This window comes from Trichoderma aggressivum (genome assembly GCF_033847375.1).
Source record: "Trichoderma aggressivum f. europaeum strain CBS 100526 chromosome Unknown scaffold_025, whole genome shotgun sequence".
In the NCBI taxonomy this organism is placed as follows: Eukaryota; Fungi; Ascomycota; class Sordariomycetes; order Hypocreales; family Hypocreaceae; genus Trichoderma; species Trichoderma aggressivum.
The window spans coordinates 355,265-382,170 of NW_026946391.1; the positions used below are offsets into that span (position 1 = coordinate 355,265).

At 53.9% G+C, this 26,906-nt stretch overlaps 8 protein-coding genes across 8 annotated transcripts; 5 read left to right on the forward strand and 3 right to left on the reverse strand.

The window, feature by feature from the left end:
• Positions 1-71: 71 nt before the first annotated feature.
• Triagg1_6419 (uncharacterized protein) lies at positions 72-4,633 on the forward strand (the record flags this gene model as incomplete). Its single annotated transcript, XM_062901042.1, has 3 exons — positions 72-160; positions 240-351; positions 440-4,633. 3 exons carry the CDS (start codon positions 72-74, stop codon positions 4,631-4,633), a joined length of 4,395 nt encoding a protein of 1,464 aa, XP_062754672.1.
• A 599-nt stretch (positions 4,634-5,232) lies between these two features.
• On the reverse strand, positions 5,233-7,361 carry Triagg1_6420 (uncharacterized protein; the record flags this gene model as incomplete). The annotated part of the gene is made up of 2 exons (XM_062901043.1): positions 5,233-6,081; positions 6,447-7,361. 2 exons carry the CDS (start codon positions 7,359-7,361, stop codon positions 5,233-5,235), a joined length of 1,764 nt encoding a protein of 587 aa, XP_062754673.1.
• Positions 7,362-7,888: 527 nt separating this feature from the next.
• On the forward strand, positions 7,889-8,675 carry Triagg1_6421 (uncharacterized protein; the record flags this gene model as incomplete). The annotated part of the gene is made up of 2 exons (XM_062901044.1): positions 7,889-7,902; positions 7,961-8,675. The coding sequence occupies 2 exons, from the start codon at positions 7,889-7,891 to the stop codon at positions 8,673-8,675; spliced, it is 729 nt and encodes a 242-aa protein (XP_062754674.1).
• A 1,057-nt stretch (positions 8,676-9,732) lies between these two features.
• Triagg1_6422 (uncharacterized protein) lies at positions 9,733-12,519 on the forward strand (the record flags this gene model as incomplete). Its single annotated transcript, XM_062901045.1, has 1 exon — positions 9,733-12,519. The coding sequence occupies one exon, from the start codon at positions 9,733-9,735 to the stop codon at positions 12,517-12,519; it is 2,787 nt and encodes a 928-aa protein (XP_062754675.1).
• A 1,757-nt stretch (positions 12,520-14,276) lies between these two features.
• Triagg1_6423 (uncharacterized protein) lies at positions 14,277-16,119 on the forward strand (the record flags this gene model as incomplete). Its single annotated transcript, XM_062901046.1, has 6 exons — positions 14,277-14,359; positions 14,434-14,685; positions 14,762-14,850; positions 14,918-15,013; positions 15,086-15,414; positions 15,481-16,119. The coding sequence occupies 6 exons, from the start codon at positions 14,277-14,279 to the stop codon at positions 16,117-16,119; spliced, it is 1,488 nt and encodes a 495-aa protein (XP_062754676.1).
• A 1,291-nt stretch (positions 16,120-17,410) lies between these two features.
• On the forward strand, positions 17,411-19,379 carry Triagg1_6424 (uncharacterized protein; the record flags this gene model as incomplete). Its single annotated transcript, XM_062901047.1, has 3 exons — positions 17,411-17,683; positions 17,929-18,372; positions 18,462-19,379. 3 exons carry the CDS (start codon positions 17,411-17,413, stop codon positions 19,377-19,379), a joined length of 1,635 nt encoding a protein of 544 aa, XP_062754677.1.
• Positions 19,380-19,864: 485 nt separating this feature from the next.
• Triagg1_6425 (uncharacterized protein) lies at positions 19,865-21,874 on the reverse strand (the record flags this gene model as incomplete). Its single annotated transcript, XM_062901048.1, has 1 exon — positions 19,865-21,874. The coding sequence occupies one exon, from the start codon at positions 21,872-21,874 to the stop codon at positions 19,865-19,867; it is 2,010 nt and encodes a 669-aa protein (XP_062754678.1).
• Positions 21,875-23,984: 2,110 nt separating this feature from the next.
• Triagg1_6426 (transcriptional regulator family: Fungal Specific TF) lies at positions 23,985-26,607 on the reverse strand (the record flags this gene model as incomplete). Its single annotated transcript, XM_062901049.1, has 5 exons — positions 23,985-24,585; positions 24,662-24,883; positions 25,010-26,146; positions 26,359-26,377; positions 26,562-26,607. 5 exons carry the CDS (start codon positions 26,605-26,607, stop codon positions 23,985-23,987), a joined length of 2,025 nt encoding a protein of 674 aa, XP_062754679.1.
• Positions 26,608-26,906: the final 299 nt, after the last annotated feature.

Consider the following 26,906-nt stretch of genomic DNA (forward strand, 5'->3'; position numbering starts at 1 on the left):
CATGTCTTTATGATCAACAGCGCAAATCCAAGCCCGGCAAAGACGAATCCCAATCCAAAAGAGGCGACACCATGGCGCACGCCGCATTTGTGAGCTCCACCAAGGAGCAGCTTGCGGACAACCTGCCCAAGCGCTTCAAGGGGATCAAGTTTGGCATCCAGTGAGTGTTTTGCTGTCTTGTCTCTGCCACAGGGAGCTTCTTTGGGGGTCACTGCTTTCTAACGGCGGCTGCTTGCCAGATCCAACCAGGACATTGTCAACCAAGGTGTGCTGGAGGTTTCCCAGCGCATGCTCTACGATATCGACAACAACCGATCCCCGCTCATCAATGGAGCTCTCGATCTGCGAATGGTGAGTCCTCAACTTCGGAAGCTGCTTGATATGCAAGCGATGCAACTGCCGCGCGTTATACAGCAACCTGCTGACCCTCTTGTCCCAGGGAACCTCGAGCAAGTCCGGCAAATGCGGCACCTGTCAAGAACCTCTCAAGTTCTGTATCGGTCACTTTGGCCACGTCCGACTGGCTCTCCCTGCCTTCCATATCGGCTACCTTCGCTTTATCCAGACGATTCTTCAGAACGTGTGCAAAACCTGTGCCAAGGTTCTCCTCACCGAAGAGGAGCGACGGTCCTTTTTACAGGACCTGCGCCGGCCGGGACTAGACAACATCCGCCGAACTCAGATTTGCAAAAAGATCAACGAGCAGTGCAGGAAATGTAGGCAGTGTCCGTACTGCGGCGAAATCAACGGCCAGATCCGAAAAGTCGGAGTCCTCAAGCTCACGCACGACAAGTTTTCGGCGTATAAGAAGTCGACCTCTCAGAAGAAGATGCCTCCGGAGAGCAAACTTGCTTTTGATGCCTCGTTTGACGAGGCCAAGAAGCTGAACCCCGATTTGGATAAGCATTTGGTGAGGGCCATGGAGGATCTGAACCCTCTTTGGGTTCTCAACCATTTCAAGATGATCACTCCCACAGACTGTGAGCTTCTTGGACTTGACCCTTCCGAGGGTCGCCCCGAGATGTTCATCTGGCAGTTTGTACCCGCTCCCCCCGTGTGTATCCGACCGTCCGTCGCACAAGAGGGGGCCAGTACGGAAGATGATCTTACCGCAAAGTTGGCCGAAATCGTCTACATAAGCGGACTGATACGGACGGCCTTGAACAAGGGAAAACCAATGCAGACCATCATGGAGCAGTGGGAGTACCTTCAGTTGCAGATTGCCATGTATGTCAACAGTGATGTCCCCGGCCTTAACCAACCGGGCTTCGGGAAAAGCATCAGGGGCTTCTGCCAGCGTCTCAAGGGCAAGCAGGGACGGTTCAGAGGAAACCTGTCGGGAAAGCGAGTTGACTTTTCCGGCCGAACCGTCATTTCACCCGATCCCAACCTGGGCATCAATCAAGTGGCGGTGCCTCAGCTTGTGGCCAAGAACTTGACGTTCCCCGAGCGAGTTCAAAACCAAAACTTGGAGAAACTGCGACAGTGTATATTAAACGGGCCAAAGGTCTGGCCCGGAGCCAATCATGTCATCAAAGACAACGGAAACTGGAAGCAAGACCTGCAATTTGGTGACAGGGCTCTTGTTGCCCGAGACCTCCGGATCGGCGACGTTGTCGAGCGTCACCTCGAAGATGGAGACGTGGTTCTCTTTAACCGACAGCCGTCACTACACAAGCTCAGTATCATGAGCCATCTTGCAAAGATTAGACCATGGAGAACCTTTCGTCTCAACGAATGTGTGTGCGGACCTTACAACGCCGATTTCGACGGTGATGAGATGAACCTCCACGTTCCGCAGTCCGAAGAAGCCCGTGCCGAAGCAATTACTCTCATGGGTGTCAAGAACAATCTGGCTACGCCCAAGAACGGAGAGCCCATCATCGCAGCCACCCAGGATTTCATCACCGCGTCATATCTTCTCAGCAGCAAGGACAGGTTTTATAACAGAAAGGCTTTCACTTACATCTGCACTCACATGATAGATGGCGCTACTCAAATCGACCTTCCTCCGCCGTCAATCATCAAGCCCGAAGCCCTCTGGACAGGCAAGCAAATCTTCAACGTGCTTATGCGTCCGAACAAGCAGTCGCCCGTCCTCGTCAACTTGGATGCAAGATGCAGAGAATACTCGGCCAGGCCTGGGCAATGCCCTGATATGGATCCAAACGACGCTTGGCTGGTCATCCGAAACTCTGAGGTCATGTGTGGTCGCATGGACAAGTCCATCATCGGCTCCGGCAAGAAGAATTCAGTGTTTTACATTATCCTCCGTGATTTCGGCCCCGATCATGCCGTCATGGCCATGAACAGGTTGACCAAGCTGTGCGCGAGACAGCTAGGAAATCAGGGCTTTTCGCTCGGCGTTGGTGATGTATTCCCCATAACCCAGTTGACCAAATCTAGAGACAGGCTTGTGCAGGACGCCTACGACAAGAGTGACGCGCTTATCGAGACCTTCAAGCAGGGCAAGCTTGAGAAGGCTGCTGGATGTGACATGGAGCAGACGTTGGAGATTTCCATTTCTGGCATCCTCAGTAAAGTTCGACAGCAAGCCGGTCAACAGTGCGTCGACACACTGAGCCGCAACAATGCTCCGCTCATCATGGCCAACTCCGGTTCCAAGGGTCTGCACATCAACGTCGCCCAGATGGTTGCCTGTGTCGGACAGCAGATTATCGGTGGTCAGCGTGTTCCTGATGGTTTCCAGGACCGCAGTCTGCCCCATTTCCACAAGAACGCTCGCCAGCCAGCATCCAAGGGTTTCGTGCGCAACAGTTTCTACTCTGGGCTGTTCCCGACAGAGTTCTTTTTCCACGCCATCTCCGGACGAGAAGGTCTTATTGATACCGCTGTCAAGACGGCAGAAACAGGATACATGTCAAGACGCCTGATGAAGTCCCTGGAGGATCTTTCGACGCAGTATGACAACACTGTCAGGACGTCGTCAGGGACCATTGTGCAATTCCAGTTCGGCGCCGATAAGCTCGACCCTGTCGACATGGAGGGTTCCGCAGTGCCTGTCGCGTTTGACCGCACATGGACTCACGCGGAGAGCACTACCTGGGACAACAACGAGAGATCATTGCTTCCCCACGAAGTGCTCGAAGTGTGCGGTAGCATGCTGGACAAGGAAAAGCTTCGTTACCAGAGACGCCGCTTGGTGGATAACGCGCTGCTCGACTATTCCGATCCTACCGACGAAGCCCTGGACGAACACGAAAGCGCACGAGGCTTCATCGACACAATCTATTCATACGTCTCTGATCGAGCACAAAAAATGTCCAAAGCCCGCTCACTTGTTGGATTGGATCCCAACCCGAGCCAGGACGAAGTAGTTGCGGACGCATCGGCAGACCTCAAAGCTCAGCTGGCTCGCGTTGACAGAGTTTCCAAAGTCTCCATGACGACGCTGCAGAGGTTCGTCAAGGAGTGCCTGGAGAGATATCACAAGGCCCACGTCGAGCCCGGTCACGCTGTGGGCGCTGTCGGAGCGCAGTCGATTGGTGAGCCGGGAACACAGATGACGCTCAAGACATTCCATTTCGCAGGTGTCGCCGGTATGAGTATCACTCAGGGCGTCCCGCGAATCAAGGAAATCATCAACGCGTCGAAGAATATCAGCACGCCTGTCATTACCTGCCCTCTGTTGAACGACAAGCAGATTGAGGCCGCAAAAATCGTAAAGGGACGAATCGAGAAGACATATGTCATTGATGTTCTGAAGGCGATTGAAGATGAATGGGTCAGCGACCGAGGTACCATTGTTTTGTACATTGACATGGAGGCACTGCAAAACATGCACCTCGGCATCGGTGTCATAGACATTGCAGAAGCCATCCTCAAGTTCAAGAAGCTCAAGATCCAGCCAACAGACATTTCCGTCGGTCCCAACTACATCAAGATCTACGTCCTCAACAGCTGGGTGGATCCCGATGCGGCCAAGAAGCGACAGCGCAGCCTTGCCTCCCTTACCTTGACGGAGGAGGCCCCCGATTTCCTCTTGCGAGTCAACCACCTCCGCCGCATGCTTCCCAAGGTTCCCATCTCGGGCTACAACGAAGCAACGAGAGCCATCATCCAGACCTCTGAGCAGAGCGAACACACCGTGCTGGTGGAGGGATACGGATTGCGCGCATGCATGACCACGGAGGGTGTGATTGGCACCAAGTCACGCTCCAACTCCGTCATGGAAGCCCGTGACGTGCTGGGCATTGAGGCTGCCCGAACCACCATTGTCGACGAGATTTCCAGCGTCATGGCTGGTATGGACATTGACCCGCGTCACATCCAGCTGTTGTCTGATGTCATGACGTTCAAGGGAGAAGTCCTCGGCATCACCCGTTTCGGTCTCTCCAAGATGCGAGAGAGCGTTCTCCAGCTGGCCTCGTTTGAAAAGACGCCGGACCATCTGTTTGAGGCTGCCGCTGGCATGAAGACTGACCGCATCGAAGGTGTGTCTGAGTGTATCATCATGGGACAGACGATGAGCGTCGGCACAGGTTCGTTCCAGGTTGTCAGGAGGCTTAACATTCAAGAGTGGGAGGTCAAGCCGAAGAAGACGCTCTTTGAGGATGCCTGGGCAGAGACGATCAAGGCTAAGAAGGAGCGACGAAAGCAAAGGGGGATTTGATAGGTGCAAAGAGTTGAAGGGAATGCTGCTGCATGCTTGATTTACGAGACAGATGCTGAGAGAGTCATCTCTGTCTGGCATCGTCATGGATAGGCTTTACGTCGACTTGCTCAATCTTGTATATATCCGGCAAGTCTGTGCCTCAAGGAAAGGTTCGTTTGCAAAAAGCATATAGGTTACATGGGATTGTTGAAGGCTGGGCACCAAATGCAACGTCAAAACAACCACTGCTCGCTTGTCTTACTGCTATCATCTGCGCCACCATTTGCTCGACCGAACTTGTTTGCTATTTGACATTCTTTCAACCATAGGGACATGTACCATCCACTCATGATTCGAATTATGGGCATCGGTTCCATCCTTGGCTGGTCACATTATGCTTTCTAACATGGATATCAGACTTGTGCCTTCACATCCAAAGTCATCATAGGCACAAGGCAACTCCAGTTCAAATGAGATGAACGAAATCACACTGAGAACTATCTCGGATACATGACCCATGAAAAGAGTTGAGTGAACGCGGGGTATTGAAAGAGAAAAATGACACATCGCATCCGTTATTCCCGTCTTTAGCAACCTTGTTATTCGCCGTCATGATGCTAATGCTGTCCTGCAGTAGTAAAAGCAATAGCTGCATCCACAAACTTTGTCCATACCCCGAATTCCTCCTCATCCCGCGGCGCATATATCATGACATACGGCAGCGGAATCCGGCCCATCACGCCACTTAGCGGGTGCAGCTCAGCCCACCCCTTTGCCATGGCTTCCTCGGCGTCGGTCAAGCTGAGGACCATGTGAGAGCTGGCTTCAGAGTGTACGTGGACGATTTCTCCCTTTGTGCTTTTCATCAGGTACTTGGGCAACGGGGTGCCAGTGAGCCAAAGCGCAGGATTGTTTCTGGCTTCCAGGCCGGATGCTTTCACGGCCAACGTCTCTGGACGACGACTTGCCAAGTCTTGCAGATGGTCATTCATGCGGTCCATAAGAGCCTTGTCTCCCTTTTCTGTGGCTTGTCTCTGAGGCGCGACGTAGTTTGGGATGACTGGCCTGTTGCCTCGACGCTGTGCAAGTGGCTCATGAAGGAATCGGGTGGTGCCGTGAGGTTCGTATGAATCAGAGACGCCGGGCTTTTTGAAGACGCTCTGGTCAAGAGTGCTCTTCAGAGTAAGTGGGCGTAGAGCGCCTTGAAGAAGCCAACCGAAGACGTTGTGTGGGAGGCCACCGGGGCCAAGATCGATGTAGCCACGGTATGAGGGCACTGCGAGAGCGGCCAAGGGGATGATGGCTATTGCAGAGGTGAAGAGTATAGGGTGATTGCGAATATTTGAGAGGAGAGATGACGAAAGCTTCGAAGGGCTCCAGGATGGCATATCGGTTGTTGTCTCGATCCGGAATCTGTCGTTGTTGATGGCTGCCAAGTGATGATTGTGCGAAGCCGCCCACAACGTCTACATCAGCAGTGGCACAGATCGACTAAAGAAAGCGCTCCTGGTATTAATGAAAGATACCAAGGACAATGCAGCAGAGGTAGGAGGAGCTGCATATATACGAGCATGGCCTGCCTGAGATTGGAGCGATTCCCGAATGACATGTGCCGTCTTCCAAGTCCGAAACCCGAAAGCCGGGAGGCACGAAGTCCAATGTTCTTTACGGAGCGGCAAGTTATACCGCACTGCCGTATTACAACGGTCCCTGAGACGAACTGAGAGACGAGACTCTGCACAAACAAACAAAAGCGGCTAATCATGACAGAATTATGTGTTGTATTGATGTTGAGAGAGTACAAGGACATCATCTATAGACTTGCACTAACGCCGGAGAGGCCCAGCTCTGCCATCCATGCCACAATTTCTTGTCCAATGCTATGGGGGTAGTCTTCCTGAACGAAATGACTTCCTGCTCCAAGAAACACGGTCTTGACGTTCGACATCTGTCCGCTCAGCCTCTCAAAGTCTTGCTCCCTAACGAACGTTCCGGGCTTCACCCAGAAGAACAGCTTTGGCAGCTCCGACGCAAGAAGCCAGGCTGTGTACCTTTGGGCCTTTTCCACCACTTCCTTCGGATGACCTTCAATGGGTATCTCGTTGGGGAATCTCCAGACCGGTTCACGGTCTATGGGGTTAAGGAATGGTCGGCAGTAGTGTACCATCTCCTCGTCGGTCAGGCCTCGAATGACACCCTTGGGGAGGAGCTTCTCCACGAAGAAGTTTTGCTCAATGATCATGGTGCGGCCAAGTTCTGGGGTACGAAACTTTTGGAAGAGGTCTCTGAATGTTTCATCTCGAGTGTTCCAGTTGTTCAACGCGGCAATCCACTCCATCAGCACAACACCTGCGACGCGGTCTTCATGACGGCTGGCCCAGTCCAGGCCGAGAGCAGATCCCCAATCGTGGATGACGAGGATGACACGCTCTGATGGAAGGACAGCGTCTAAGAAGGCATCGATGTAGCGCTGGTGGTCGCGGACTCTATACTCCAGGCCAGCGACCTTGTCGGAATCGCCGAAGCCGATGAGGTCGGGCACAATGCAGCGGCTGTTCTTTGCTACGTGTGGAAAGATGTTGCGCCAGAGATATGACGATGTTGGGTTGCCGTGCAAGAAGACGGTGACGGGTCCGGAGGAGGAGGTGCCAACATCGACATAGGCCATGTGCCTACCGAGGACTTGGGCCTTTTTCTTTTCGAACGGGAAGGCCGACGAGATTTCGAGGCCTCTATCAGTCGCCATGACGAAGGGCGAATGCGGATACAACTAGAAAGAGTCTATAATCAACAAAGTCTGGCCAGGCAACGGAGCGTTGAGGCTGTAGAATGTTGAGCGGCTATATCAAGGCTTTGACCAACACAATTCTTACTGAAGAATGGCGTCCCAACAATCAGCTTTATATACCTATCCAAGCTGCCATTTGGGTTGGTAATCAACCTCGTTCCATGCAAGTCACTCATCATGTCTGGAATTACATCTGGTTGAGGCCCGTAAATTATTGGTGTTTACTGATCTCTGCTCCTGCCGGGGGTATTGTGCTACTGAGTTTAGTAATTATACCAATGGCTACAGCATCGCTTATGCCCATGTGTTTCATATCAAGAGACTATTTGCTCCAATATATGAGTAATCAATTCTCGTTCTTTTGCAAACCTCGATAATGTCCCGCTTTGGGGGAGTTTCGCTGGAGCCGAGGGTGAGTATATAAGGCCCGCACAAAGCTTTTCGTGGAAAACTCGGAAGTCTGTTTCAACTCATCATTGCTCATCATGTCTGATACTAGGTATGTTGACGACTTCTTTCATGCCTGCGTTTGGGCATGACGGCTAATGAATATCTAGCCCTGGCCTTTTACAAAGCGTCATCGACGCCCATGGTGGCCGAGAGTACTGGGAGACAATCCAGTCTCTCAATGTAGAGTTTGAATTCTCCGGGTTGGCGTTGGAGATGAAGGGACAGCCTGGTCCTCACGACGTCAGACTAGTTGTCCATACAAAAGTCCAAAGAGTTACAATCCTGCAATTTGGCGACTATTACGGGTCATGGACCCCGACGCAGACAGAAGTTGGCAAGACTGGCTCCAAAGACCCGGTCGACGTCCGAAAGAACCCCAAAGACGTCTTTGACGATTACACGGCGGAAACGAAGTGGGACGTACACAACCTCTTCTATTTCGTCGGCTACGCGTACTGGAATTACTTCAACTTTTCCTTTTACCTCGAAACTCCGGAGATGCAGAGTCGAGAGGTACAAGGCCCAACGCGCGAGAATGGGGAGAAGTGGGCGTCGTTGGAGGTTGTTTTCCCCGACGGATATCCGACGCATACAAAGGTGCAAAAGTACGACTTTGATGCCGAGCACCGGCTGATGCGCATGCACTACTCTGTGGACGTCATGAAGCGAAATGTCCCGTCGTGGCACAACTGCTACAACCACGCCGTTGCGGGAAAGTACCTCTATCCGACGCTGCGGGTTGTGAGCTCATCTGTTCCGGGGATGACGTTCTTTTCTCCGTTTACTTTGAGGGGAATTAAGGTTGAGGTGAATCACGTCTAAGTTGATACGCGGCGGCTTTGTGATTTGCAACCGAGAATTGCAGAAGCAGAGGGTGCTTCACTGTATCAGCGCAGGATGTGATTTCGTGATGGCAGATTTCAACCGAGGCAATGATTCGCCAGTGTGACGTTATTTCCACCTATACGCAAATAAAGAAGTTGAACGTGGATATGGATGATCCCCGTATTTTACACTCAGAGTTCTCACGCAGCTGAGGGCCGCCGAACTCGACGTGTTTGTGATCAAGATTCTCCACGGTTTGCATTGTTTACTCAACACGGGACTTTGGCCGTTGAGGCCCGATACCATCGCCACACGCAACACCCTTTTACAATGTATCGCCGAAACTGGGTTTCAAAATGTCATGCGAGAAATCAATTCTACCAGAGAAAGAGGGGGTATTGTTGGGTTGTGAGTAAGCCTGAGGCCATGGGATTTCGAGGGGGGTTCGATACATGTATGTAAATGCGGCACATGCAAGGAGTACTTGTAGCACCACTCCAAGCTTGTATCTAGATTATTCAAGAATGGGCGGCCATCGCTATTCCGTGTCACAGGTTTCAGATTCATCAGCTGTTGGTAATGATCTTAGCGCAGGGTAGAAGTGACCAGCGATAATAGAAAGGAGCAGCAAATAGTTGAGAAAAGTAGTGACAGCAGAAGCAAGTAGCGGATAGTAGGAACAAGAATGGCAATAGTAGCAGAAAGTAGCGACAATGAGAGAATACAGCGATGATAGAAGATGAAATGCTTTTCGCGGTAAGAATTTCGTGATGGGATGCCGCAAGTCTAGGGTAGCCGCCGCCATGTGGAATGTTGAATCGCTAGCGTGTTGATGTCTCGGGCTGGCGTTTTTCATCCCTGCAAACGCGTCTCCCCTTGTCTTCCCTAATCTTTGTCACTGACAAGGCAGGGCTCAAGATCATCGAAGAAAACCTCATTGGCGCGGCGGCCTCGATTATTTACGCGCCCTTTTTCGCATCAACGTGCGAAACCGTCCCCTTTGCCCAACGCCGACGCCATCGACCAGCTCGATCAAAGCCTCTTCAAACGAAGCATGGACGAGGCAAGGCTGAAGATTATCGAGGAACACCCCATTGGGGGCGGCCTTGATTCTTTCCGCGCCTTGTTCGCATCGACGTGCGAATCCCTGAACCTCGCCGGTTCTTTGCCCAACGCCAACGCCATAGACCAGCTTGAGCAGCTTGGACAGCTTGAGCAGCTCGATCAAGAGGCTCTCCAGAAGCTCACCCTGACTCTTTTCACGGCTCTCCAGTTACTCAAGGCAGTACAGCTTCTTCGCTCCGCTGGCAGAGGCCAAAATCTTCTCTCCGATATATTACAATTCATCCCTACCATCGTCTCTCTCGATTTTGATTTCGACCGCGTCAAGGCCCTCCTCCAAGTCGCCCTCAACGACAACTCCCACGACGTCCTTATCTGGGGCCAAGTCTACAGTGCCGTTACCGAAGTAACACCCCCCCCTCCTCCTCCGCAGGTACGATGGTCATCTGTGACGGACACCCCAATCACCCGAAACACGAGCAGCATCCTCAACTCGTCAGAACTGCGCCGCGAGGTGGACCAAGTCCTCAAGGAGGAAATAGATCCCCGCGTCGGTATTCGCAAGTTTCGAAAGTCCTTCTTTGCGTCCGTCCCGCGCCTCGAAGAAGCCACCGATGCCGTCTTGCGCAAGTGCTCCGAAGGTGAAGAGCCACTCTTTGGTCGAGAGGGGTGGGTTGGATGGCCAGCTGCTGCGGCGGAGCAAGATGTGCTGGCTTGGCTCTGCAGTATCGTACCCAAGCTGCAGAGTCTTGCGGTCGATTTCACCCCTGCCACCGTGACACAACGGAAACTGCTGGCGCAACCGAAAACGCCCTTGCTCGGATCGACGGGGAGACGCAGCATGGATGTCGGCTTCGTCAACAATGATGTCGTCTATCACCCGTATGCGGGGAAGTCAGGGAGATACCGCTGGTCTCACGTCTTGGTGCCGGGCGAGCTGAAGAGCAACCCAATGGCAGATGCACCACCAGTGGCATGGATCGATCTAGCAACGTATGCGAGGGAGGTGTTGTCGGCTCAAGACACTCGACGCTTCGTCTTGGCCTTTTCGCTGTGCGGGTCCCTTATGCGGTTGTGGGAATATGATCGACTAGGAGGGATCGCGTCCGAGCAGTTCGACATTAACGACTCCAAAGGTGCACTAGAGTTTGTGGCTACCATGCTTGGGTTCCTCTGGATGGACGAAGAAAGGCTAGGGTTTGACCCTACTATCCAAACGTCTGATGGCAAGCGTTTCATCGAGATTGAACGAAACAGTCGGCCAGAGCGCCTCATCATCGACGAGGTCATTGCACGATCCCGCTGTATTGCTGGAAGGGCGACCACTTGCTGGAAGGCACATCTCGAGGACGACCAGCAGACGGCCTTTGTCATCAAGGATTCGTGGCAATATCCGGAGCGGGACGACGAGGGCGAGATTCTTCAAGAGGTGACGCAACGAGGCGTGACCAACGTCGCTCGGTATTATCATCACGAGACGGTTCGCATTCGTGACGTCGACGACGATGTTCGAAACGGCGTTCGTACTGGACTGGATATTACCACTGCAGATGCTCCTACAGCGACCGCTGATGCGATGACCACGCCCGACTCGACGGCTACGACAGTGATGGCCGATGCGACGACTGCAGGCGATGCCACAGCCACAGCAACAGCTGATTCAACGGCTATAACGGCCGTGGTGGAAAAGGCACATGTAGCATCTACATCTACAACCGTTGACGCGGCAGCTGCAGTCAACGCAACGGATACGCCTGATGCCTTGACTGTAGATGATACAGCGGCTACTGCTACTACGATGACGATGGCGCGAAGGGCATCTGCGTCATCCATCTCTACGGCTTCCACAATAGCAGTGGCGGCTCCTCGACGAAGACGCTCAACCGCTCAACGGGGGAAGAAGACACCGAGAGTGCAGCAGCTCCGCCAAAGCGAGAGCAGAAGCGGCAAAAAGAACCACGGTAGCGGTAGTAACGGGAGTAGCGGCAGCATCGATAGTATCGCTACTACCGATAGTACCGGCGGTGCCGGCACAAAAAGACGATCCAGCCAGGTCAACGAGGCAGAGGAACGTCCAGTCAAGCGATCGCGGTCAGAATCACAATCTGGTGGTGTCGACAAGACCCCACCGAACCGGATACATCGAAGGATCATTGTTCAAGACTACGGACGGCCAATCTACAAGGCCAGCTCGCCAGCAGCCCTTGTGGCCGCTGTGGAGAGCTGCATCCAAGGCCACGAGTCTCTGAGAAAGGCCGGGTTCCTCCATCGAGACATATCCGTTAACAACGTTCTAATCGACGAAAGAGAAGGTGCCCAGAAGGGATTCCTGATAGATCTCGACCTTGCTATAAGAGAGTCAAGGAAGAAGGCGTCAGGAGCAAAGGGAAAGACGGGAACAAGGGCCTTTATGGCGATCGGGTTGCTGTTTGGCGAACCACACTGTTTTATGCATGACCTCGAGTCCTTCTTCTGGGTCCTCTTCTGGGTTTGCGTTAACCACGACGGCCCGGACAGGAGTGTCAAGAAGAATCTTTTTGACCACTGGAACTACGCAAAGGACTACGAGCTGGCAGGGTCGAAGCTAGGCGTCATCACGGACTCGTTCATCTTCCGCAAGCGCGCTGGGGAATGCTTTACAGCGTTTTACGAGCCGCTGATTCCAATGATGGACAGGCTGCGGGAAGTGGTGTTTCCGGGGGGGCTGAGGTGGAAACAAGTTGACGAAGGGCTCTATTCCAGGATGAGAGATATTCTGCGGGATGGGGAGAAGGAGTGATGTTTGCAAGCGATTTTATCATGTTTGATTGACGGTTTTAGATTAGCGAGGCGCCTGGGGTGTTTTTTTGCCTTTTTCTTTTTCTTGTGTTATATGTGATATCATATCAGGACGGTCATGGGAGCGGTTTGGAGCGGGCTGAAGCGTGAGAAATTATTGGATACCGGGGAAGGGCAATTGTGCATACGATACTGCATGAGGGTTAGCGAGAAGGATGTGGCGGTATGTATCGTAGAGGAATAACGGGCATGGATGATTCATGGTATGGAGTAGAGGAGAGTTGAGAAGCATTGATTCGACGGGATGTGGTTGTGGTTGTGGTTGTGGTTGTGGTTGTAGGAAATGTGACAAGTGACGGCGAGCTCGCTTCAACTCCAACTCTCAGCTCAGCTCGGCTCAGCTGCTCGCCTGACTCCTTGGCTGAGGTGATGAGTGGTGCTTTTCTGCAGGGCCAGTCGATGCTGCTTGCAAGTTGCAAGGGCTTGCCATGTCTGTCTGCAAGGGGCTCGAGAAAGAAGCGTTCTGTGTTGTACGAGCACGTTCTGCAGAGTGCAAGGGTTCAACGATACTACTACTACTACCAGATAGAAGGTAGTACAAGTAATGGAGACATCCAATGCTACCAGGTTCAACGCAATGCAATGCAGGCATACGGGAGTGATCCGTGAGTCCCTGGTTACATGTACGAGTAGAATAACAACCGGTGTGCGAGTTTCGTTGACAATTGGAAGATGGCCACAGAGTTGAGGCTATTCCGCTTGAGGCTTGCTCGCTTGTCTTCCCGTTTGGGCCGGCCACATGCAATCGTGGCAAGGCGGCGGCATGGCTTGAATCAAAGTCCTAGTTCTATGGAGTTCTAGTTCTAGTCCTTGTAGTTACTAGTCGATTCAGTAATATTTTAACGCAAAAAAAAAGTTGAAGCCCTCCATCTTGACTGAATCAATCAACCAACATGCATGAAGCATCCATCCATCCCCAGTCACCGGTACATGCAGCGGTGGGCAGCACCACTCGGTGGCGTCGGTAGCCTTGACCTGGCCGCTATTGTTCGGTTGTTGCAGCGCAGGTACAGGTACCTACAGCGGCCATCGCTCGCTAGAAGTACTCGCTACCAAGATCAGATTACAGGTCAACTTGTCAACCTCTAGTTTTTGGCCAAGTGAATCCTCCACACACACTCGATTCTCTCCTCTTCTCTAGACTAAATCCAAACAAAACATCTGCAGTGACACGATCCTAGTTCACTCCATCCCCATGTCTGCTCAAGCGAATCGGCATTTCCCCACCATGGAGCCCGTTCCGCTCGTCACTTTTTCCCTCTCCCGTCGCAGTCGGCAGTCACAAACGCCTCGTTCGCTCGCTCGTCTTCGACCCCTTTCAGGGATAAAGATACGCTTGGCCCCCAAGAAGAGTTAAACCTGGGACCGGGGGGGGTCGTTGGTGCTCAGGCTTCTTTTTTTCTTTGGCCACGGCCAGGGTTCGATTGGCGAGGGCTAGTACGAAGCGGTCGATTTCTTTTATCGATTTTTCTGGATTTCAACGTTTGTGAGTCCTCAAAGTCGCGTCGTGGGGAGGCTCTGAACCGATGCGATACGATGCTACAGAGACCAGCATTTATAACAAAGGCGGCCCGCTCGATCTAAGCTGCTAGTGTCCCCTCTCATCATCGTCTTTCTCTCCTCCTCTCCGTTGCTTCATCAATTACTTGAAGAAGCAGGAAAGGATTGTCTCCCCCCTTTCGCTTTCATCTCTCCACCATGGCCGCCGAAGCAAAGGACGAGGTTGCCGTCGTAGAGGCGCAGCCGCAACACCAGCGCCTGTCGACATGGCGATACAACTCGTGCGTTCCAGCCCTCATCTCCTGGCTTACGCGTATTTCGCCAATTGCTGACTGACTCGTGCCAAAACTCGCAGGCCATTCGTTCAAACCATCATTGTCGGCTTCGTGCTCTTCTGTAACCCGGGCACGTATCTCGCCATCACCGGCCTGGGCGCGGGAGGCAAGCAGCCGCAGCTCATTGGAATCGTCAACAAGGCAAACGTCGTTCTCTACTGCCTGTTTGGAGCATCTGGTATTCTGGGCGGCAGCATCATCAACAAGATTGGACCGCGATGGGCGCTGATGATTGGTGCCACGGGCTACCCGATGTATGCCGGATCTCTATGGTACGTTGGCAGACAAATTCCCCCTTCCGTCCCAACAAGATGAAGAACCAGAGGCTAATCGTTGCGCGCTCAACAGGTGGATTGACAAGGGCGAAGGAAGCTGGTTTGTCATCTTTGGCGGTGCTTGGCTGGGTCTGTCCGCGGGTCTTCTCTGGTCGACTCAAGGTATGTCTCGCGCCCATCATCGACGTTGAAGCAAAGGGGCCGTACTCACAGGAATTGAATCTTCTAGGCTACATCACCACTTGCTACCCAACCGAGGCGGAAAAGGGAAAATACATTGCCACATCATGGGTTCTCAACGCCATGGGTTCAGTTGTTGGAGCAGGTACGTTTGAACATGAACACTCCCCGGCTCTCTATGACCATCTGTAACTAACAAGATGCGATAAACCCACAGCCATCGTCCTGGGTGTCACCATCAACAACACTTCCGTCTCTGGGGTGCCTTCGTCCGTCTACATCATCTTCATCTGCCTCGAATGCGCTGGCCTCTTGATTGCCGGTCTGCTGCTGGATCCCTCCAAGCTTCGACGCAATGACGGCCGCCCAATCGCCTCCTTCACCCCTCTTCCGTGGTACCAGGAGCTCAAGGCCCTCGGCCTGACCATGCTGGAGCCCAAGATGGCACTCATCACCCTGTCCATCTACAGCAGCGAGATGTACCTGTCCTTGACGGGAGCTTTCAACGCGTGGTATTTCAATGCCAGAACACGATCCCTGGCCAATGTGAGTACCTGTGCCCTCGTCTATCCAACCATGTTGTTGAACGTCCTAACGAAGTGTGATTTCTAGTTCTGCTACTGGATCTTCCAAGTCCTGGGAGCCCTCGCCATTGCCTGGATCTGCGATGCCAAAGTCTTTGGATCACGTCGACGCCGAGCTTTTGCTGCCGGAGCATTCGTGGCCTTTGTCATTGGAGGAACCTGGATCGCCATGGTGTCGTTCCTGTCTGTCAACGACATTGACCGAACAGAGACGCCGCGTGCGATTGACTGGACCGAGACGAGCAAGTTTGCCGGCCCCTTTGTCATCTACATCCTGTTTGGCGCCTGCTACCCCATCTTCCAAAACTTCCACCACTGGACATACAGCACCTTTTCCAACGAGCCGCACGTCCTGGGACGCTACAGCGGTTATTTCAAGGGCTTCCAGGCGTTTGGCACGGCAACGGCCTTTGGAATCGACTCTCACAGCGTGCAGTTTGTCAGGGAGGCGGGAGCCTACTTTGCCATGATGATTGTAGGCCTGTGCCTCACCATGGTGGCCATTTACCTTTACACGACCGATACAAAGTATGGACAAGAGGAGGGCGTGGTGATTCCCGAGGCGTTTGAAGACGTCGCCGAGGAGCACGAGCACGAGCACGAGCACGAGCAAATTCACGACAAGGCTGTTGACCAGAGCGAGTCGGTGGGCTCACAGAAGGAGTAGAGCGACTTGTTTTTTCCACTGCTGCTGCTGCGATTCCTCTTTTTCCTCTTTTTAACGAACGTACGATGAAGCCTGGGGTCTGGAGCTACCTTTTTTAATTTTTCAGGGGATCTGTTTTAACGATTACACACATATATACACATACTAATGGTTGCATGTCTGTCACGGCATATCATGGGAATGGGAAATATTGGGATATCTTGGGGCATGCTCATGGGTATGAGCTCGATGCCAATAGCATATACATTGCAACACTTTTTGAATATGAATATGAGTCACAAGATGACATTACATTGACACACATATTGACTACTAACCACTATCTGTCCTGTGAAGACTCGCAGCCGTCGCACCCGGACTAGCGGATAACCCTCAACACCCATCCGTCCAGATCATGCCGTTTTGCAACTTCTTCTTCACAACCAACACAAGGTCGCAATGCTGCAACCAACCCTTGGCCCAAGCCCCCCCGGAAGTCTGCAACAAATCCCGGGCCCCATACAAGTACTATCCCATTCACATTAACCCGTTGGCTAGTCGCGGAACCTAGGAACATTAAACCCAGATTAAAACTCCCCAAAATAAAGACAAAAGGTAAGAAAAGAGACCCCGGGCTAGTCTAGACTCCATCTTCCGTCCGGGAAACCCCGCGCGGGAACGAGTTAGAAGGCCCATCGAAAACAAGTTTCCGTTTTCCCCGTCCGTTTCGTTTCACTTTTGTTCTAGAGTTGCAGTTGGCAGCTTGTTGACTAGGTATGAAAAGTCTGTTCGTTTTCTGCCAAGCGTTCACTTCTTTTCCGGCTTTGCGTCCCGGCATTGAAGTGCTATGCCAAAGGGGGCAATATATACGCTAAGAGGGGTTGAGTGTTTTTTCTGTGGGCATTTTTGCTTGCGTTGGATGTTGGATTTATTCTTTTTTTTTTCCTTTTATTTAATTCTTTAATTCTCTTCTAATTCTTGGATGGTTTTCTTGTAAGGATGTGTGTTGGGCAGCCATGGGGTAGCTAGATGCCGTTTTTGGGAGGGAAAGAAAACACAACTGAGGGGGTTCGTTCCTGGTTGAAGCTCTCTAGCTATCTCTCTATCGTATCTGAATTGCAACTCAGATAGCCTTGCATCAATCAATCAATCAATCACTCACCTTGTGATTTTCTCGGTGCCTCTCTCTCTCCCTCTGCCCACCAAATGCTTCCCTCATAACAAACAAAACAAAACAAAACAAAACAAAACAAAACAAAACAAAACAAAACACCAAAACTCAGACCATCATCACCAACCGCAAACACCAAACATGTCCGAATCGCAGGACCACATCCGCACCGCCATCTCCCTGCGCGACGCCTCCCTCGACAAGAGCGTGCTCTTCTCGCTGTCGCAAATCACCGCCCTCCCCCAGGACGTCACCTCGGTGCCCCGGTCCAGCGGCCTGCTGTCCGACGCCGAGCTGACGCTGACCGAAGACTACGATGCCACGGCGCTGCTGGAGATGCTGGCGGCCAGGAAGGTGACGGCCGTGGAGCTGCTGGCGGCGTTTCGCAAGAGGGCGACGATTGCGCAGCAGTGTGTGAGTTTTTGGTGTCTCTTGTCTCTATCCAACATCTGCTTCATCACCACCATCCTCATCACCCTCTGTTGGACTCTGCTTGTCCATGTCGACGCATTTCCCCTCCATCAATCAACAACCACCTTGACCCCTCCAAACCCCTCTCTCCATCTTCTCATCTTCCTTCAACTCGACCATGACTCTCCTCACCACTTCTCTACTCTCTCTATCCATCTCCAGGCCATCATGCTAAATCATCATCGCAGACCAACTGCCTCACCGAGCTCCTCGCCGAAGCCATCTACGACGCCGAGGCCTGCGACCAGCACCTCGCCCTCACCGGCCGCCTCATCGGCCCCCTCCACGGCATCCCCCTCTCCCTCAAGAACCAGATCGGCGTCGCCTCCCACCTGACAAACGCCGGCTTCGTCACCTGGATCAACAGCACCAGCCACGACGACGCCGCCATCGTCAAGACGTTCCGCAAGCTGGGCGCCGTCGTCTTTGCCCGCACCAACCAGCCCCAGGCCGGCATGCACCTCGAGACCTCCAACAACATCTACGGCACCACGGTCAACCCGCGGAACCGCCAGCTGACGGCGGGAGGCAGCACGGGCGGCGAGGCGGCGCTCATGGGCATGCACGCGTCGGTGCTGGGCATTGGAGGCGACATTGGAGGTTCCATCCGAGTTCCAGCTGCTTTCAACGGGGTAAGGAAAGGGGAGAGATGAGAATCTGTACTGCATGGCTGTTACCCTACCCTCAGTGAAGCTGACATTGATCATTCTACAACATGTAGCTCTACGGCTTCAAGCCCACGCCCGGTCGGTTCAGCGGCAAGGGCGTCGTCGTCCCCACGCCCGGCCACGACTCCATCGCCGGCACGCTGGGCCCCTTTGCGCGCTCCCTCCGCGACCTCGAGCTCTTCTGCAAGGCCTACTCGTCGACTCTCCCCTGGATCGACGACGTCTCGCTCATCCCCGGCAGCATCCTGTCGTCGGCCATGGGCCGCCAGCTGGATGAGACGCGCCCGCTCAAGGTCGGCATCCTGTCTGACGACGGCGTCGTGTCGCCGCTGCCGCCCGTCAAGGCCGCCATGCGCAAGATCGCCGACAAGCTGGGCCGCGCCATCGACGTGCAGACGGTGTCGTTTTCGCCCATGGACCACGCCCGGGGCTGGAGCATCATTGCCGCAAACTACTTTGAGGACGGCGGCGCCAACATCCGCGCGCTCTGCGCAAAGGGCGGCGAGGCCGTGCTGCCCCTGACAGAGTGGATCATCAACGAGTGCCAAAAGGGCCGCGCCTCGGTGGCCTCGTCTCCCGAGGGCCTCAAGGAAGCTCGCGACGGGTTCCGCGCCGAGTACAGCGACCACTGGAACCAGTTCGACGTGGACGTGGTGCTGGCGCCCGTCTACCCGAGCGTGGCCGGCCCCCACGGGGCGACGAGATACTGGGGCTACACGGCCATCTGGAACCTGCTGCAGTATCCGGCCGTGGCGATGCCGGCGGGCAAGCTGGTGGGCGACGCGACCGCCGCCGAGCTCCGGGAGGAGTACAAGCCCAAGAACGATCTGGAGAAGCACTACTGGGAGATTTACTCTGCCGACGACGCCGAGGGCCTGCCGATTGGGATCCAGGTGGTGGGCAAGCGGTATCACGAGCGGATGGTGCTGCAGGCGGCGCGGCTGATTGAAAAGGCGCTGCTGAGCAAGTGAAGGAGGAGAGAAGGAGATGTTGTGAATGTTGATGTTGGAAACGAATGTTGTGGAATGGAGTCCACAAGGGAATGTTGTTTCATTTTGCTTGAGCAGCAAGAAAAAAGATGCTATAGATACCTATGTTACATGGATGATGACTCCTGTTGAAAGATTTCATCACAAAGAAAGGCTTTTATATCAAAAGCTAGCAACGAGATGTAAAAAAAAACAATACAAATCCGCACATGTCCCCTCCCAGCTTGCTCGTAAATATCTCATCAGATTCATCATCATCGTCGTCGTCGTCGTCGTCGTCGTCGTCAACGTATTCCGTCTCTTCCATCCAGAGTGCACACAACATGGCCATAGATCGATGGTAATATCAACGACAAGAACAACAACGGCTGTCTCAGCATCACAGCAGCCAAACCCCCGTACCATGTCAGCATACCCTCGATGCTCCCATCCCTTGCGCGCAACCTAGGTAGATCCCCCCGACTCCCTCACGACTTGCTCGCCGTCTCGCAACACGCCGCCGCCGCCCCCGTCGCCTCGACCAGCGTCGACTTGTTCTCCGCCTGCTGCGAGCTCGGCACGTCCAGCGCGGGATTCTTGTCGTGGAACCCGGCGGGCTTGAAGTGCACGCTCAGCCTCTCGACGGGCATGACGGGAAAGTCCTCGGGCCGCGGGTTGTGCGTCAGGGCAAAGGTGTGCCAAAACACCACGTCCTGGTTGACGACGTCGTCGCCCCTCGCCGCGTACGTGTCGACGCCCGTGCTCAGGCGGCTCTGGTTGGTGAACTCGCCCGCGGCGAACAGCTCGCCGTCGCGGTGGCGCGTCACCCAGACGGCGTGCTCGTGGAAGCGCGCGCGGCGGGCGTTGAAGGAGCGCGCCGACATGAGCATGCGCTGGCTGGCGACGGTCTGCACCTTGTAGGCCACGGGCCTGCGGCTGACGGCGTTGATGACGGCGTCGTTGCGGATCTTGAAGACGCGGCCCAGCTCGACGTCTGTGTCGGCAAAGCCCGCCCTGTCCAGCACCGTCGTCCTGGCCACGTAGCCCACGCCGTAGGGGTCGTCGATGCCGTGCTCCTGCGGGTCGAGCGGCACGCTGTCCTCGTAGACGACGGTGTTGCTGAAGCCGTCGACGGCCGGGTCGACGCGCAGGTTGAAGATGTGCTGGTGATACGGCGCCGACACGCCGGGGCCAACGGGGGTCGAGAAGGGCAGCTCGAGGCCCTGGGCGTCGTCGATGGGGATCGTCGACAGGATGCCCGTGGCGCGGACCTCGAACTCGACGCCGCCGGCCTGGTCCAGGATCCAGGCAAAGATGTACTCGTAGTTGGAGACGGTGCAAATCATCTGCACCACCAGCTGCCGGTTGCGCACCACCGTCGCCTGGCCGTTGCGGTAGTTTGTGTGCTTGTGCAGGATCCCCGCGTCCTGCTCGTGCAGGCAAACGACGTTGCGCAGATGCACCGGCCGTCCCTGCGAGTCGATCCTGAAGCCGTCAAAGTACTTGATGTGGCCCAGACAGTCGCACCCGAGGCTGAGCTGGTTGCAGGTGATGCCCAGTCCGACGTCGCCCACGTCAAACGCCTGCTTGCGATGAAACGGCCTCCGGGGATCGCCGTACGGCACCGTCATCTCGGACAGCGCCAGGCGGTAAAAGACGTTGCGGCCGTCGTAGGTGAGGTTGTACAGCACGAGGCCCTCGCGGTAGTTGAAGCCGACGCGGAACCGCCACTTCTGCCACTTGACCAGGTGGCCGTCGAGCGAAAAGGACGGGCCCTCGGGCTGCTGCACAATCAGCGGCTTCAGGTCTGTTCGGGGCGGTGTGTCCAGCAGCTCGTGGGCGTATTCGACGGCCTTGACGGGCTTCCACGGCTGCGTCTCGACGGACGAGTGATCGCCCCCCGTGGGCAGATAGTCGATGCGGACGAGCTCCATGGAGTTGGCATCAATCACCGGCGAAAACGCGCACGGCAGCGAGTAGTGGTTCGACTGCGGATGGGCAACGGGCACGATGAACATGTAGAACTGCACCAGCCTTCTCGTCTCAGCCTCGTCGTCGGTGCCGTAGATCCACGGGTCGGTGCAGACGGTGACGCCCTCGGGCAGCTGCAGCTTGTCGATCTCGGCAACGACCCGCGGGTGCTTGAGGATGACCGTCTCGAGCCCAATCATCTCGTCCACGTCGACGGGGCCCTGGACGTGCCTGGGCAGCTCCTCGAGTTCGACGACGGCCTCGTTGTCGAGGTTGACGACGGCCTTGAGGAAGGCGAATGTGTCGAGGCGGTGCAGGTAGCTGTAGACGAGGCGAGGCGGCGGCTTGGGGAGAGGCTGGCCCGTCCGCTCGGCCTCGATGTAGGGGATGACATGCTGCTTGATGGGCTCCTGGACATCGATGACCTTGAAGCGGAGGGAGACGCCGGGGAGGGCGGCCTTGAGGATGGAGGTGGTGAGGGAGATTTCCTCGGGGCGGATGGGATCAAAGGGATGATGATGATGCATCTTCTCCGGCTTGTATAAGTGGTGATGCCTATGCAATGATCCCTAATCAACGAGATACAGATGCCGAGTGTATAGTACCAATGGTATCAACAGTACATGTATGCAATAGCCTACTCGGCAGTACAACGACCGGGAGTTCACCGAGCTGCCAGTATCAACGACAACTGCCGATTGACGTAGTTGTGCTTATGGTCGTGCGTGTCGTTTTGCTTTGTCGTTGCACACGGGAATAGTGCCGGTATCCAGAATAGTATCCGGAAACAGTCAGATTCAGATCAAGCAGGTATCGGGATCGTTGTACTGTGCCACCACCACCAGCAGCATCCAGTACCCGAGTCGTGTTACTGTTAGCAAAAGCCCGGCAAGTAAGAATCTTTTGCTCTTTCAGCCTTTTTTGTTGTTCTTGTCAACTTCTCCAGCCGAGATCCCACAGTTGACCAGTCAAGTCGACAAGTTGACAGCTCTGTCCAGGGGGGGAGGCGTCAAGGGCCTCCTCTTATACTAAACCATGCCCAGCATTACATTATTCGTTCCCGTCACTGTAGTATCAGAACTCTATGTACATAAATACCCACAGATGACGATACGAGCAGTACGAGTTACATGATCCATACGTGCCCAACCGCCCACGTCTCCAGGTATATGTACAGGTAGTACGGAGTAGTATATAGTAATCCTCAGTCCAGTCCAGTCCAGTCCAGTCCAATCCCCTTATCACGCCCTCTCCGTTTAAACACCACTAGAACCTCACGCCAGCGTGCAACTTACGCTTCAACTTCCGAATCGGAGCTTTCCCCTCCCCCTCTATCCTCCGTCCCCGTCAAACGACCATCACTTTTAGGCCCTTGTTTGAATTTACCCCAAAAGCCTCGCCTCTACGGTCCTTGGTCCATCCACCCATACTATTGACAGGGAACCAACATCCGATCTATCCCATCGAACCAACCGCCATGAGATGCGGAGGCCGGCCGCCTCTTCCCGATTCCTCTTTGGGCCAAAGATACGCGCACTAAAAGGAAAATCAACCCGCTGTGGAGATTCTCTCCGTCCTCCTTGTCTTGTTTGCTTGTCTTTTTGTCTAGCACAGTCAGAAAAAAAAAAGAGCAAAAAAACAAGACTGGACAAGCAACCCTATTCTGCACGTATTATGTCTTCGGAAGCCAAAACAAAAAAAAAGCCATCAGCTCTCCCCTCCCCCCGGACCAACCGCGTGGATCAAAAGCCCGATTATTTTGTCACCGCATGACTAGCAGGTCGTTGACGGGCTTGCTTGCTAGGTTGGATCAACATTTAAATAGAGGCCAACGTCTGTTCCGTTTTTTCCCCATTTCTTTTGTATTTTTCTCCGAGTTTTGATGGGGGACTTTTTTTTTTTCTCTCACAAAATTACTAGTTTTGGTTATGCTACTATATAGCTAAGGACGCCGTTTGTTTCCGTCGTGTTTCCCATACCAAGTCCAAATGACACAATTCCGCGGCGCGACAAAGATCGAATCGACAACGAAATCCGGGCTAAACAAGACATACAACAAAAAGAAAAGAAAGAAACGAATCAAAAAGAAGACAAAAGAAGGGGGGGACAAGAAGGAGGGAGAAATACATCATTTTAGGTCGGAAATACGCCATCTCTCTCTCTCTCTCTCTCGCTCTTTATTGGGTGACGGTCTCTCAATTGACGATCTCAATTGATGATGGCTCAGTTGATGATGGCTTCTCAGTCGGTGGTCTCGCAAGGGATCGTCTTCCAGTCGATGCTGACTTGATTGATGGCGTCACTGATGGCCTCACAAGGCATGGTCTCTCTCAGTTGACGGTCTCTCAGTTGACGGTCTCTCAGTTGATGATGCATTCTTCATTGTTGATAGACTCTCACATTCGTCAATGGTCACCATCTGTCAACAATCACCATCTGTCAACAATCACCATCTGTCAACAATCACCATCTGTCAACAATCACCATCTGTCAACAATCATCATCTGTCCACAATCACCATCTCAACGACGTTAGCCTGTCCACAACGACATCTCTCAACAGTCACCATCTTTCAACAACGCTGGTCTCTCAACAGCCATCACCTCTCAACAACGTCAGTCTCTCCATCATCACACCTCAAGTAATAATGAGATCCCACTTGACCTTGGCCAGCAACCCCCGCCAGTCGTGAAAGTCTCGCTGCACCGACTTCCTCGCCCACACCTGCTTCAGCAACATTTGCGCACACCGCACGTTTCCCAGCCCAATGTGGCTCCCCAGCGCTTCCACCCGCACCAGCGCCTCCTTGGCCTGGTCCTGTACTTGGGTCTCGCACGCGATGATAAACAGCAGCGGCAGCAGACCGGCCTCTTCCGGACATCCAAGCGGAACCCGCGCCACCGCCGCCAGACAGTCCGTCAGGGCCTCGGCCTTTTCTACGGGCAAAAGGGCGTGCAGGGATGCCCAGTCTATGGGGGTGGGGATGTGAAGGGGGATTGTTGACTGCGGCTGCAACTGTGAATGCAACGACAGCTCCTCCATCGGCACCAGTGGAGAATATACGGCACCCTCTCTCTCTCTCTCCGCCAGAATCTCGAGCGCGGCGTGGATGCAAGCAATGACGGCACATCGATACGCCTCGGCAATGTGCGACGAGTTTTCAATCGTCAAGGGACCCATGCCTTCGGGAATGGCGAACCGATCCGCGCTCCAGCTTCTCCTAGCCAGCAGGCTTAATCTATTCGACACAATGAGTCAGTCAGTCAGTTGACCAGTTTGGTATCTCGTCTGGATTTTGAACTTGTTTCACGTACATGGCCTCCACTTCTTCTTTGACTTTATGCGGTTCATCTCGTATGTTGATCACGAGGAGGTCGTTGGCCCGGCCGAGGAGAATAATGAGGCTCTGCGAGAAGCCCATGTACGGGTCAACTGGGAACAGCGTGCCAATCTCGAATGGCTCATGCTCGAATTCCTCGTCTCTAGCGTGCGGCGCGTATTCGGTGACGCGAGCAATATTCTTATGATACGACATGCTGTTTTGTTGGGGAAGGCCGATTAGCTCATGATCAGAAAGAAGCAAGAAAATCAGAAGATGGCGCTGATGAAGAGGAAGAGGAAGAAGAGGAAGAAGAGGAGGAAGAAAAGGAATCTGCACTCACAAGCTACGGACGTAGGCCAGCGTATTCGACATGGACGCCGTCTGCTCCGGGTCCAGCGACTGGCACAGAGACTCGATGCCTCGCAGGTGGAAGCGCCAGTTTTCCACGCCGTCCTTGATGATTTCGTATTTGCACAGGAAGATGGACGCCAGAATGGCCATTTCGGCCGTGTCCTTGTCCTCGATGATGACCTTTCTCTTGTTCTTGTTCTTGTTCTTGTTGTTTCTGTTGCCGTTACCGTAGTCACTGCTGCCTTCGCCCTCGACGGGGCTCGACTCTCTGCCGTCCGTTATCAGCTGCTCTCTTCTCCTACTAGAGCCAGAGCCAGAGCCAGAGCCAGAGCCAGAGGAACTGTTGTTTGTCACTCGCGGAATCAGGTCCCGCACCGCCGACAGCACGCGGACGTAGTACCGCGTCGCCATGGTTGAGTATTCCGACCGGTCGACGTCGTTTGCACTCGACCGGTGGACGGCCGCGGTGGCGCAGATTGCGTCGAGCAGCAGGTTGGACGAGGCGATGCGCGGCAGGATCAGCTGCTTGAGCGGGTTGACGGAGCTGTTTGCGTTGACCAGCACGTTGCTCAGCCGCTCCAGGTAGTATTGCAAGAAGAAGTATTCGCTCGTAGACAGGTAGGAAAAGGCCGACAGCGACGGCATCGGCGGCCCGTCCCGCGAGCCACCGCCGCGAGCCCGCAGGCTCACCTGGTTCTGGTTCTGGTTCTGGTTCTGGTGATGTTGATGTTGATGTTGATGTTGGTTTTGATTTTGATTTTGATGCGGTGATGATTGTAGCTGAAACTGCGACTCGTACTGCGACTGTGACGACCGCGACGACCGCGACGACCGTGATGACGACTGCGAGAGCCTCCGAGCCGTCGACGGCACCAGCGCCGAGGAGCCCGAGCTGCTGTGCCAATCCGCCGCCTCGCCGCTGGATTCTGCGTCGTCTGCCGTGCCGCCGGACGATCCCGACGATGTCGATGCCGGGCTCGAGTGATTCGATTCGTCCGGATCAGCCTCCGGGTCGGCGTCCGTCACCGCTCTGGGCCGGGATTCGCGTGTCGGTGTAACCACGTTGATGGGACAGAAGATGTCGAACTGGACGCATTCGAGGCCCAGCCGCAGGCATGTCTGACACCTGCCATGGTCAAGCACAAGTCAGTCAATGGAAACGAAATCCCCCAGCAAAGGGAAATCAATCAAAGAAAAAAAAAGGTAGCAAGTCGTCGGTCCAGGTAAGCCAGCCAGTCGAGCTTTGGCTACATGTAGTCGATAGTATCATTCGCGTAAAGTGCTGCAAAATGAAAAGAACGAAACAAAGGGAAGAAAAAGAAGCTGCTTCAAACCTACCTCGGCTTTTGGCCATCACCTGCGAGTTCTCAGCGTCAGTCACAGTCTCTCGATTGGTTCCTTTGGTGTCTCGTCCTCTGCCGTGTCTCACGCACACACGAGGCCATGCAAAACAGCCCCCAACACATGCCCGCAAACGCCCGCTCGAAATAGAAATGGCAAATGGAGAGACTCACACTTCTTTCTCCTCCGCTTGCACGTACTGCATCCCGTGCGGCTCCACGGCGTCTTCCGGACTCGGCGCGCCATTCAGGAAAGTGATGCGAAAAGACACCCTGTTTTTACCGACTCTCCATGCAAGCCGGTTTCCCCGAGAAAGCTGTATGTAACAAGTAAAAAAAGAGTATAAGAATGAAGTCGTGAATTAATAAAAAAAAAGAATAAATCACAGAGACATGGCCGAGCAAAAAGAGTAATTCATAAAAAATAAAACAAATGCCAATATCGCTCGTAATGCAAAATGTCGAGATTAAAAAAAAAGGAAGAGAAAGAAGAACTGCCGTGAAAATGAACACGGCGATATCCGAAAGAAGAAGAAGAAGAAACGT